At 57.3% G+C, this 12,952-nt stretch overlaps 1 protein-coding gene across 2 annotated transcripts in view; it reads right to left on the minus strand.

Moving 5' to 3' along the window:
- Window positions 1–12,952, minus strand: part of ADGRD1 (adhesion G protein-coupled receptor D1) — a 143,925-nt gene that overhangs the window by 12,088 nt on the left and 118,885 nt on the right. For both annotated transcript variants that reach the window (XM_060027854.1, XM_060027853.1), the window contains 2 exons: window positions 9,026–9,092; window positions 6,557–6,623 (listed from right to left, as the gene is read on the minus strand). In XM_060027854.1, coding sequence (XP_059883837.1) covers window positions 6,557–6,623; window positions 9,026–9,092 — 134 coding nt within the window. The remainder of the gene's footprint in view (window positions 1–6,556; window positions 6,624–9,025; window positions 9,093–12,952) is intronic.

The raw sequence follows: 12,952 nt of genomic DNA on the forward strand, positions 1-12,952 counted from the left end.
ACGTGGCCGCTGAATGGATGATCAGATTACGGCAAACTGTTTCACAGACACAGAAATGCTACAAGTGATTAACTCGATTTCAGGTCTTCTGTTATTTCTTGGCCTCTGTATTTAAGACCCGGAAGGAAGCGTTTCAGTGATGTTTAAGCTGCCCAGGTGATTGGCTGTTACGATTCATCATCGTGCCCATGTCTCCGAAGCTTTTGCTGGGATTTATTTATTTCCCTTCTCCCTCTTTCAGCCGGGGGCCTGTCTGATTTCATTTGGCGTGCACGCTTCCCCCCGCGTTGGTAAGACAATCACGTTGGCCACAGCAGCATGAGAGAAGGTGCAGGCTAACCTCCGAGCCTACATTAATGTGCAATTACGTGGGAGACAGCAGCTGAGGGTGAAACAAATCTGGCGTTTCATGAAAATACAAACCAGAAGCGGGCCTGGCCCCCTCACTCCATTTCACTCGCCCTGGCTTGCGCCTGGTGCAGACTGGGAAAGGCCCTGGGGTGAGGCGTTTATAACGTGAATGTGGGGTATTTCATCAACTAAGTATCTCTGCGTTAGAACAGCCAACAAGCTACTTATGACAGATGTCAAACCAGTAATTCACAGGCCGCATTTCAGCAAAAAAAAAAAAAGGAGGGGAGGGTGGAGGGAGGACACACTCAGGACCACGGGGATTTTTGCTGGGGGGAGGGAACGGCTGGGCAGGGCTCTGGGGTTGGGACCATGCTGTGTTTCTTGACCAGACTCAGGGCCACTTAGGTATTTGTGAAAAATCATTGGGCTGTGCACCACGATCTCACAGTGAAAGGTTATACATGCAGACACACACAAAGACAGAGTAAACGCTTCATGTGTATCTATACCTGTTTCTGTGTCCGTACAGGTGTTTACGGTTCTGTATCTTTACGTCTGTAACTATCGCTGTAATTGTTCCCGTGTCCATATCTGTTCTCAGGAACTGGTAACTGGATCTGTATCTATGTGTCTTTATTTATGTACCTGTATTTGTAGTCACACAACTAGCTTGGCTTCTCCCCAGCTGAGAGGAGGATTTTAAAACTCTAGACTCTTTCTCTTCCCGGACTTGGAGGTCTTTTTCCCGGGAGTCGCCGGCACGGAACAAGCCCCCTGGGGGGGCTCAGGCTAAGGTGGCCCCTGTGGCCCATGGCGCCCCTGCTTCTGTAAGACCTGCCTGCCCCGTGGGCACTTTTGCACTCAGCCTCACTGGAGTCGCCCAGGAAATGGCATCCACGTCCCTTCATAATCGGGGAGAACAGTCCGTGAAGGGACAGGTGGGGGGTGCGTATTTGGCAGCGGGGTGACAGGTAAGCTGTGAACCGGAAGGGGCTCGGTTCTGCCCTTTCCCTCCCAGCACTGGGCCCACCAGGCGCACCGGTGACAATCCTGTCCCACAGGTTCCTGTCCCTCCGGGACCAACCTCACCGGGACACAGCGAAACCGCACACCCCAACACGAACACGCACCTTTCCAGTGTTTTAGTTTAAAATGATGCTCGTGATGTGTGGGTGTTTTTAAATGGAGGGATGTGCAAGCAAGTACCCCCCGGACGCAGACCCCTCTCTGGGGAACGCCATCCCGTGTGCATCCACCAGACATTTCTCTCCCACGGACGTGCTCACGTGAACGTGCGCCCGAACAGAGCTTTGCACAAGCTACACAATGGGGCCGGGCCCCACATGTGACGCTGAAACCTGCTGTCTGCGGAGCGCCTCTGGGAACAACGGGGACGACTCAACACGGCACAACCCAGGGTCCTCAGAGGAAATGAGAAACACGGGACACTTCCACCCCCGGCCAGCCTGAGCCCTGACAGTCGGAGAGGCTGGGTCCCAGGACCCTTCTGCCGCATCCCCTGGCCTGGGGTCTGCATGCTTTTCCTCTCAAGGTCCAGGGAGCAAACATCTTTGGCTTTTCAGGCCTCCCAGTCTCTACTGTAACAGCTAAGCTCAACGGCTGCAGCGTGACAGCCGCCGCAGTTTGTAAATAAGTGCCCGGCACCTGCGCGGGATTGACCACATGAGCCGCAGCCAGCGGACCCTGCACTTGACCGTTCTCAGCGGACATCCCCTCCCCCCAGCCCAGGGCTCTCCAACTTCCCACAGCCCACCTCGGACTGCAAGCCAGCTCCACACCGGAATCACCGGGAGCTCTGAAAGGTCCAGTAAACCCAGAACCTCCCGGGTGGGGCTCAGGCAGGAACCGTCCCCAAGCTCCCCAGGGATTCCATTACTAACAAGAGTGAGAACCACAGTCCTCATAGGTGCGCGGCTGACGTCAAGGAGAGGGGCTGGGGCGGGGCGGAGGTAATGCCCCCTCTGGAAGGACAGCAGGGCTCCAGCGAGCCTGGAGGACATGGGATGCGGGGACCCTGCTGCTGGACCCCTCACTGTGGTGGGTGGTAGGGAAGGATCCAGGCAGGGCCGCCTCGGATCCCCCGCCGTCACTGACCAAAGTCAGAGGAAACAGCTCAGCCGGGGAGTCTGGGAGCGGGCGATGCTGCCGGGCCCTGCAGAACTGGGGGTTAAGTCAGCACAGAGAGACAGCAGGGCGAGGCCTTCCACACTCACTCACTCCCCTTCCACCCCTGCCACTGCCCGCGCTCTGACCAGGAGGGTTGAACTGGCGGGGGGACTGGAGTCGGGTCTGAGCCCGAGCCTCCGTCTGGGTGACGAGGCGAGTGGTCCTCCCGGACCCCAGGGGCAGAAGGGAGGGCGCCCCGGGGTCGCCCACGGGAGCCTCTGTCACTCTGTGAAAGGCCGGGTGGGAAAGTGACTGCAGATGGCCCTCACGCAGCCCTGGGACAGGGCACAGCCTGGAGGGAGAGCTCAGGGACGTGTCACCGCGACAGTGCACCACCTCCCGCAGCTGAAAGCAATTGATGGAAGGACCCGGGCCTGTACTCAGAGCTCGGGGTTAACGCCAAGGACGGATGCCCTGAGACCACAGTCCCGTCCCTTTCCCGACCCGGCAGCCCTTCCTGGAGGAGGCCTCCTTTACAGAGCCGCTGTGTCATCGCCCTGGGCTGGCACGGACTGCAGTCCCCCTTCCCGCACAGAGGTGACACAGCAGTGTGATTCTAACCGCCTGTGATGGACAGAGAAGGAAACATCCCCAGCACCACAAGGGAGCCAGCCGCTGGAGAGACGGCCAGGGCTCACGGGGTGCTGGGGACACCAGCTCCTGTGACACAGAAGGGCTGAGGGCGGAGGGACAGCCTCAGGGACCCTGCGGCCGGCGCTGCCGACAGGAGTGTGGTCTGTGGGGGACGGAGCACCGTGCACCCACTGCCCTGCGTGAGGGATCGGGGGGTGCACTCCTGGCCCCCGTCTCCTCCCTCCCTCTGAGCCTGGTCCGTGTCCATCCGGACCGGCCCCCGGGGACACTGAGAACAGGAGGGGAGTGGCATGGGAGGGGCACCCAGCTGACGCATGCAAGACCCGTCTCCCTGTCGCCCACCCCTCCCACCAGGGCCCTGCGCGGACCCTACAGAGAGCCCGGTGGGCCCACGAGCCCTGCAGAGCTGGGAGCACAGCCCCGCCTCTCCTCTGGCACAGAGGCCCGGGGGCTGGGGCCACGGGGACCCAGGAGGCTCGCAGAGCCAGCACGTCAGGGAGGGAACGCCCCCGTCTCCCGCTTGTCCCCGTGGCCGTGGACGCCCCTGAGCACACGTCACCTGGCAGGGGACCGGCGTGGAGGGCAGCGGAGTCAACGCAGCCTGAACGGGGGGGCGTGTGTGGGGCTGGCGCACCCCCCCCCCATGTCCCGAACAGACGACGACACCACGGTGATGCCCCCCACCCTGCCCTTCTGGAAACTCTCTACCAAGAAGATGCTGCTGCCCCTCTGTGTGGCCTGAGGATGTCTGAGTGGAATTTTAATTAAGGAGGAAGAAACCACATCTTTAGGCGTCTTCCCTTGGATACGTTTTTAATTAACCACCAGGGCCCACGGCCTCAGTCAGTGCCACCAAATTTGGAACAAAGTCAAAAGCAGCTTTCAAATCAGCCGCTGGGGAAGGGAGCGGGGGGTGAGTGAAAGGAGGGCTGGCGTCACAGTATTTGGGAGGGGATGCAGGAGTGGTGGGCTTCAGTGCTACCCACAGACCCTCTCCAATAAGCCCACCCTCCGGCAGCCCTCCTTGGTGACACAGAACATCGGATCTGTCCTTAGGATCAGGACAGTTCATGGGCCACCACAGCCGGGACACCCGACGGGGGAGGCGACGGATGAGGACACCAAAGGCTCACGTGTCTCTGGCTGGAGTCCCTTCCCTCACCTTCTGTACCGGGCTCACCTGGGGGCTCAACACCCTTCAAAGGCAGCACCCTCAGAGGCAGTGAGCATGGCCTGGCTCCCACCCTGGGGGTGCGTGGAGAGCATGTTCTGGGGTCCCAGCCAAGGGTGTGGAGAGTGTGTTTTGCGGATTTGCACAAGGTGGGCAGGAGGGATGGGGGGTGCCCTGATGTCAGCCCCCAACACCTGTGGGGAGAGATGCCCAGACTGGGACAGCATGGCGATGCCTCACCTCTGACCAGACCCCAGCCAGGCTCAGCACCCAGGTACCGGCAGCCCCCTCTCCCAGGCCCTTTTCCTAGGGCTTCTTGGGGATCCCCACCTCTAGCCCCAAGAGTTCAGGGGGATAAAATAATAAACCCTGCCCCTTGGGCCTGACCAATCATCTGCCTCCCTCCAAGCCTCAGTGATTGGCTCTGGAACAGACACCTGACCCATGGGAGCCAATCAGAATCTGCCCTGGGACTTCTGCTGGGACTGCTGGGAACAGTGCCTCCCTCCTTACCCTGAACTGCAGAGCTGGAGGATGTGTCAGGGTACCAGCTCCATCATGTCCCCCCCAGGAAAGCCTGCCTGAGATGGAGCCAGCAAGGAGGCAATGGGACCACGGGGTGAGCAGGAGATACCTGTGGACATCACTGAGTGCCTGGAGCCAGCCATGCCTGATTCCCCTGTTTCCCAGGACTGAGCCTTTTCTACTCAAGGGCACTCAAGCTGGTTTACTAGCACCTGGGGAGAAGGGGGAGGAGAGAGAACAAAAGGAAGAGGGCCAGTGGAAGGATGTGGGGGAGGAGAGGAAGGGGACATCTAAACTAGTACAGCTACCATCACGGGCCAGAATTTTATCATTCTACTTATTCCCTGCACCTTAATTTGCCCCTCTGTAATAACAGAAATTACCATCTCTCCAAGCAGCTAATTTAGGGGCAAGTAAGAGAGAAATTTAATGTAAAAACACATTCAGATCTTAAAAAAAAAAAAAAAAGATGCTCTATAAATTTGAGCTTTATTTTTGTTTTTGTTTTGTTTTTTTTGCGATATGCGGGCCTCTCACTGTTGTGGCCTCTCCCGTTGCGGAGCACAGGCTCTGGACGCGAAGGCTCAGCGGCCATGGCTCACGGGCCCAGCCGCTCCGCGGCATGTGGGATCTTCCCGGACTGGGGCACGAACCTGTGTCCCCTGCATCGGCAGGTGGACTCTCAACCACTGTGCCACCAGGGAAGCCCTGAGCTTTATTATTAACATTAAATAACTTCATGGGAAACCAAGTATAAGGACCCAGGGTTACAGCTGTGGTCCAGTCCTTTGGCCAATCAGAGCATTTCATTCTTCTGGCCACAGTGAGGGCTGGCCAATCAGAACATTCTGCTTCCACTGGCTTCAGTGAAGGCTGGCCAATCAGAAGATTCCGTTCCTCTGGCCAATGAGAGCATTCTGCTCCTCTGGCCTCAGCGAGGGGCCCATGGTGGGCAGAGTTCCAAGGCAGGTCCATCAGAAATGATGAAAACCGATCCCAGGATTTGGTGGGACGCGTCGGTAGAACCATAACAAGAACAACAAAGGAGGGTTTTTTCCCATGGCAGTTATTATAATTCTGTGTGGTCCTAGAGTTTCTTAGCAGCATCTGGGGCAACCTACCTAAGAATGGAGCCAACTGACAGGAAAACAGAGCTGAGAGGTGGGGCGCCAGAACCACGTGGAGACGGCCTCGTCTGAACCCAGACGCACAGCCACGGCAAACGTTCCTGACTGTGAGCTTAGAGATCCCCATTTCTGTCACCCTCTCTGAGTAGGTCCCTCATTATCACAGGAATTCTGTTTTGTGTGGTTCTTGGGAGGCTCTGACGAAAACTCCCTAACAGAGCCCTGGATCCTGCATCTCCTTGACCACGGAGATGTGCACGTGAGGAAATCATGGAAGAGCATCGGGAAAGAAAAGAACCAGTTGGGTCTGCACTGCCCCTCCTGGACACACACCCACACCTGCTGCTTCAGCATGAAAAGCACCGAGGGCCTTAAACAGATCTGCATTAAACCTGAAAACCTGCCCAACCTTCCTGAGTATCATTCGGGGAAAGGAGGCTCTGGGTCACACCCCCATGAGGGGCTGTAACAGGACCCATGCTGCCCCAGCTTAGGACGTGCTCTCAGGGGGCCCAGCTGCACCTCCACAAAGCCCAGGGCTTCCTCCACTCCGGCCCCTCCCCAGCCCAGCTCCGCGCCCGCACGGCAGAGGACATACCACGATGATGAACAGCGCAGGAGCTACGAAGGCCCAGATGGCACCATTCCCGAGCGACAGCCAGCAGCTGTGGAAGGGGCAGAGGGTTACTCCAGGGCATCATCCCACGTCCCAGGGGCCCTGCATCCAGGACAGTACAGGGACACCGTGGGGCGCAGTCACAATGACACTGTTAATCCCCACAAACGTGTCTGTATCCTGTCCATGACCTCACGCCCCCCGCTCTTGGGAAGAATGTTCTAGGTCTGTGGACTGGCTCGGGGAAAAGAAGGCTTTTCCAGGTCACCTCGTTAGTGGAAAAATTCACAATCTCTGAAGAGTCTAGCCAAAATCCAAAGGAGGTTTGAATTTTATTACGAGAAATAAATAAATGGGCTTTTGCCAGGGGCCGGCTTCCTTCCAGAGCATTTCAAACACTGACTTCACTAGTGTCTTCTGCAGGGATTCAAGGAGTGAGGAGGCATCACGTGACGCAGCGTGGACCATCTTCATCTTCTCATCAGCTGTCGGTCAGTTCCATCGCCCGGCAGTGCCATCCCCCGACCCCGCTCCACAACCGAGACGAAAGGTCCCAGTGGATCCCAGCCACGGCTGTGATTTCCAGAGAAGTAGGGTCCAGTATGAGGATATGAAATTTCTCCTGGCTTACGAGACATGATTCCAGGAACTCAGGCAGGACTACCATCTTCCTCTCCAGAGCATCAGAACCGCCAAGAGCCCGGGGTCCCTGAGACACGTCACCTCCCTGGATCTGGGGGCAGCGCCGGGGGCCTGGCACACCCGCCAGGATCTGGTGAGGCATACGGTGCATCCTCACGGACGCAGGACGTGGACGTCCCTGCGGGGCCGCCTGGTCACTCACTCACGCCTGCTCACCCAGCGCAGCCCCCTGACAGCACAGCACCGCCCCCCGTAACCCCACGGCGCCCCTGAGGCAGGTGCTGTGATGACCCCACCCTGCAGAGGAGGAAGCTGAGGCCCAGGGACGTTCAGGGACCCGAGTCTATGCCTGCACCCTGCCTTGCTGCCCGCGTCCTCCCCCGAGATCTCCTGGACCAGGAGACACGAAATGCCCCAGACAGGTGACAGCGCCTGTAAGAGGCTCGTTCCCGTCTGGAACCCAGAGCCTGGAGAAAAGAGCCTCCCGTCTGAGGACACGGCACTTAACATGGAAGCACATGTCGAGTCTGGTGGTCCCTCTGCAAAGGGGCAGCTCCAACCCAGGCTCCCTGGGAGGGTGGGGATTCTGCAAGAGGAAGCCTGTGCTTTCCACCATTTTCGTGCAGAAGGTTAAGTGGGTGAGGACCTTCAGATCCCCGGCCCTCCACAGACACTCAGTGAGCCTCGGGACCTTTGCTGGGGCTGCCTCGCTCGCGGGCACATGAGTGGGTGAGAGGCTGACATCAGAAACAGACCGTGGAGCTGAGACGCATGGTGGGCGGCCCAGCATCTGCGCTCCCAGATGGAAAGACACGGAACAAGTGCCACTGAGATGTGTCTGAGGAGATGTTTCTTCTTTTAATTAGTGCCTTGGCTTCGGATACACACAGGCTTGCAAGGAACGGGCCAGAACAATGGATGTTTAATCGTTCTTACTTCAGTATGGACTCAGAGAGCGCCTTCCTTAAGTGCTTCATCTTCAGGAAATTGTTGCCCTAAAGCAGAAAAAGCCAGATTCCTCCCAGTTTAGCAACTCAGCTGAGAAACTCTCTCAGGCTGAAGCCGGGACAGTGTTGAACTCCCTCTCTCTCCTCTTGAAAGCTCTCCGTGGCATCGTCACTCAGTGGTCTTCAGCTTGGCTGACGAGAGGGGCAGCTCCCTGAAGACAGGTGAGCTAAAGCCTTTTTCTCTTTGGGAGGAAAGGAATTCAAATTTCTGGAAGGTGAACACCTGACCTGGTTGCACAGTCCCAACCCAGCCTCTTCCTGATTCAACTAGGGACCCACCAGCTGCAGTTTCAAAATAGCGGCACGAGGTCTGGCACGTACACAGTCCCGTCTGCTGCTGCCCCAGCGATGAGAGCGCCCCCTTGCGGGTGCACATCAGACTACACTTATTCACACAGTCCCGTATTCACTCGGCTGTAATTTAATGGGACTTCTAATGTACGAGGCACTTGCTGACCACCCCAAGAAAGGGTCAGCACAAAACAGGGCTCCACAGGCGACCAGGCTGTGCGTCCAGGACAGCCACGTGGATGAAAAGCTCCCATCAGAGACTTATCGGGACCACCCAGTGCAGGAGGCACTCTGACCCCCTCGATGCTAGTTCCAAGGTGGGACGAAGCCCAGAGCACCGCTGGGGGTGTTTTTAACTCTATCAGGCCTTTTTTACTGCCAGGGCCGGAGGATACCAGCCTTGGACAGACCCCTCCCGAGAAGAACACAGCAAGACAAGGAGCCATGGGGACCCGCACCGTGCCCCTCCCCACGGGAGTCCTGCCCACACAGGGTTCACCCCTTCACTTACTTCTTACTTGTTCCGTAACTGTCCATGGCAAAGACTATTGAAATGATACAGATCAGAAGAGGAAAACCTGCAGAAAGTGAGAGCAGGAAACTTTATTAGCTTTGCTCCAGTCTCCTCGGACACGTTCATTCATTTATTCATTTATACCTGACGTGTACAAAGAAACGTGCGCTAAGTGTTGAGGACACAGAACAGCCCCTAGGCTCCAGGAATTGAGAGTCTAAACAAAGAGACAACTAGTGCGCGCGCGCGCGCACACACACACACACACACACACACACACACACACACATGCATTTTAGGGCAGATCTGTTATGAATCTGATTCTGTATCTGAAAACAACGCCCTCCCGGCTGCTGGGGAAGCGGCATGCCCAGGCCTCTGTCCGATCAGCGCCCTGAGCACAGCCTCTCCCTCTGCTCTCCTGCACGGAAGGAAGGGGGAAGAAGAGACAGTAAAGGGTCCCTTCCACCCACTGACCCTCCCCTCCAGAGGGTGGTCAGGAGAAAGGGCTCCTGACCAGGACCCTGCATTTTGCAGATGGCTAGGATAAAAGGGGGCAGGGGAAGATACATTAGAACAGGCGGCTCCTGTGCCCCTCTGGCCGAGCCTGCCCAGCCCGTGGGAGATCTGCTCCAGGACCCAGAGGGAAGCCTGCTCCGGGCTCCAGGCCTGGGCGCCTCAAGGCCTCAGCCCTCCTGCGACCCCTGGTGGCTGGGTCAGCTCCACACCGGCCCTCTGAGGGTCAGCGTTAAATGATCTCCTTGAAAAGGAGTCTCTGGAGAGCGGTCCTGTCTCTGAAACACTTTGTCTTGATGTCAAAATAGTCTGACCACATCACAGGACATCTGGACAAGACAGTCGCCCGGCCCTCAAAGGAGACCAGCGAGCAGCCTCTGGGGAGAGGTGGACAGGCCAGGGGCCAGGAGGGGACGCACCTCTCGCTGCTGACCCGCCGTCACACTCGGGTTTTCTACCCACGTGCACGACCTCATGGAAGCCAGAGCGTTTCTCGATGTCGGAGCCTCTGGCTGCGGCCTCCTGCCCTGATGGACTCAGAGTCACAGGAGACAAGGGGGACGCCGAGGATCCGGCCCGCACCTGCCGCCCACTCGCTTGGGGCCTCAGTTTCCTCAGACGTTGCAGGGAACCCCGCTGCCTGGCTCTCTTGGGAGGATCACATGGGCCCTGAGATGGTGAGGGGCCCTGGGGACATTGCGCACCGACTCCCCCCCGTCCCATCTTCCCAAGGAAGCTCAAGCCTTGGGGTGTGGGAGGAGTGGGCACCGTGTGAGCTCTGGGTCCACAGGACAGCCCAGCAGGTGCACACGGGACCCTGCAGATTCCCCAGGGCCCCGTCCGCGGGTGTCGTGGAAGGTGCAGTAAGAACCCGAGGTGCCTGGAAGGACGGATTTTCAAACTCAGTGGTTGAGGCTTCACTTTGAGTCAACACCACATCTCCCTCCCCGGATCGTGGCCACGGCGGGGGCCCAAGTCAGGGGCTGGCATCCCTTTGCTGCCCAAAGTTAAACGGAGGAGGTGAAGATTCTTTTTCTGCCTGCACAACTGACACGTTTCTCCTACGATCCCCAAAGCAACACTGACACTCAGAGGACAGGCCACAGGGCAGTGATGGAAGGGTCTGAGAAGAAGGTGGGCCCTACCCTCTGCTTTCTCTGAAACGCGCTGCAGGAGCCGCAGCACCGCATTCTATTCCCAGGATCCCCCAGAAGAGCTGTGCAGCCTCAGGGAACCAGCTGAGCCTCTCTGGGCTGCCACGTTCTCACTCTGGAAACGGAGATGACAGCACGTCCCATCAGGCTGTGGTGAGGATCACACGCGCTGCGGCCACGGATGTGATGAAGGATGCGCTGATGTATGAAGCCCGTCTCTGTTTAATGATCTCCACTCTTATTAACTAGCTCTGATGCCTCTTCCACTGTTGCTATCATCTGAAATTCACACCCCATAACCCATGCAGACGCTTGACGTGCTTCCGCAGTTGGGGGTCCTCTGGTCCTGTCCTACGGACGGTGACTCTGTGGCGCTCAAGAAGCGCTCCCTTTGGAACGTGGTGACCTTTCAGAGGGACCACACTGGCGCCTCCCTGGCTGCTGCCCCTAGGATCCAGGGAAGGAGGGAGGGGCGATGTGAGGGGCAGCCATAAGGAGCATTGCTGTGAAATATTAACCCAGGGGCGCGGATGCCTCGACAGAGAAGGGGCGGAGAGATGACAGCGCTGGGTGGGAGACAAGTGGTCCGGCCTCCGGCAGGGGTCGCCGCGCCACATCCGGATGCCTCGTTCTGGGCACGCGGTGGCTGGTACTTCTGCACCCTGGGGCTGTTGAGCTGTCGGCTCCTTCTGGGCAGTGAGCTGTGGACAGAATTGACCCATGCCTCTCTCGGCTAAGTATTGATTTCCCGGGTGACATCTACCCAGGTCGTCCTCTCTCTCACAGCATCCAGCAGTGGCTCCAGGCAGCAACTTCTCCATCACCCCGGGCTCCTGAGGGACTGTCCCGAGCACAGCCCCTCCCACTGCCACCGGCCCGCTGAGGACACGCAGTGTGATCAGGAGATAAATGCTACTGTTTCCACCCCACGTGAGCTGGAGGCTGCTTGTCATAGCAGCATAACCTAGCCTGCCCTGACTGACGCACGTCCCAGGGTCTCGGCACTGTGTCACCTCCCTGGGACACCAGCGCAACTTCAGAGAAAGGCGGAGTCCAGAATGAGCTCTGATGACGTTTTCACCCTCAGATGAGTGGGCGCTCACAAAAGAAATGAAGTCGTAACAGAGAAAAATAAAGCAAGCTGTATTTCTTTCGCTTCTGAGTTTGTGGTCAGAGAGTCGCGTCTGCTGTTTGTGGTCAGAGATTCATGTCTACTGCACCGACGTGTAAAGGCTCAACTGTTTTCTCACTCACCTGCTCTCCCCGTTCCCACATGGACCCCTTGAGGACAGAGATTACATTACACTCACCTTTCAAGTTCAAGCACAGGACCTGACGTACAGCTAAACTGCAAGTATGTTGTTAAATCTGACACCTCTAATCCCAACTCAGCCAAAAACATAGTCCTTGAGTTTCAAAACATGATACCGTTTGAAGGTCAGGGTAAGAGCACGGTGAAAATCTCCAGGGAAGTGGCCTCTCTCTGGGGGACCCTCCCTGCAGGGTGATCGCCCCCCCCGCCGGGCCCTGGGTCAGCCTCCAGCTCCCTCTTAATTCATAACTGCAGGTAGAGAGAGGCCAGCCGCCTGCAGACTGTCTGTACTTAGGCCCACAGCCAAGTCGAACCCAATGAGAAGGAAGGACGCAGTTCAGAGCCGTGAGGAAATCAGTTAAGGGGACGCTCACGTGGAGACAGAGCCCTGCTGGAACCCAGCCCGGCGCTCCATTTGCAGTCTGACAGAGGCTGTACACTCAGACACCCACAGGGGAGGCGCTGGTATCAGAAACCATACAGTCGCAGCCAATGCTGTCAAGTAGGAACGGAAGCTCAGGGTTCCCAGATCACCTCACCTTTCAAAAGAACTCTATAATTTTATGCAAAATCTCTCCATTTTTAAGTGTTGGCAAATCATTCATTTTTTTCCTCCAATGCTGTGCAGACCAAAGAAGAGATCCTTCAGGGCTGGATTGGATTATGACCCACACCTCCATCTTGAACCAACATACCCGACTCCTGTCACAGCAGAGACCAACTCCACACTTTTCATTCATTTCAACTGTCCCTGCTGTGGCTACGGGGTGTGTGCGTGTGTGTGCGCACATATCTCTAAGCTATTCGACCGTTCCCGTAAAGAAACCAGCCGTTACAGGTGGTTGGTCACTTGTCCTGTAAACCTTTTACTCAATGAAGTCAGAAGCCGGAGGCAGGAGCGACCCTCCTCTGTCAAGGAGTCGCGGCAGAACGGAAGGAGAA

Source organism: Delphinus delphis, chromosome 13, assembly GCF_949987515.2.
Source record: "Delphinus delphis chromosome 13, mDelDel1.2, whole genome shotgun sequence".
Taxonomy (NCBI): Eukaryota; Metazoa; Chordata; class Mammalia; order Artiodactyla; family Delphinidae; genus Delphinus; species Delphinus delphis.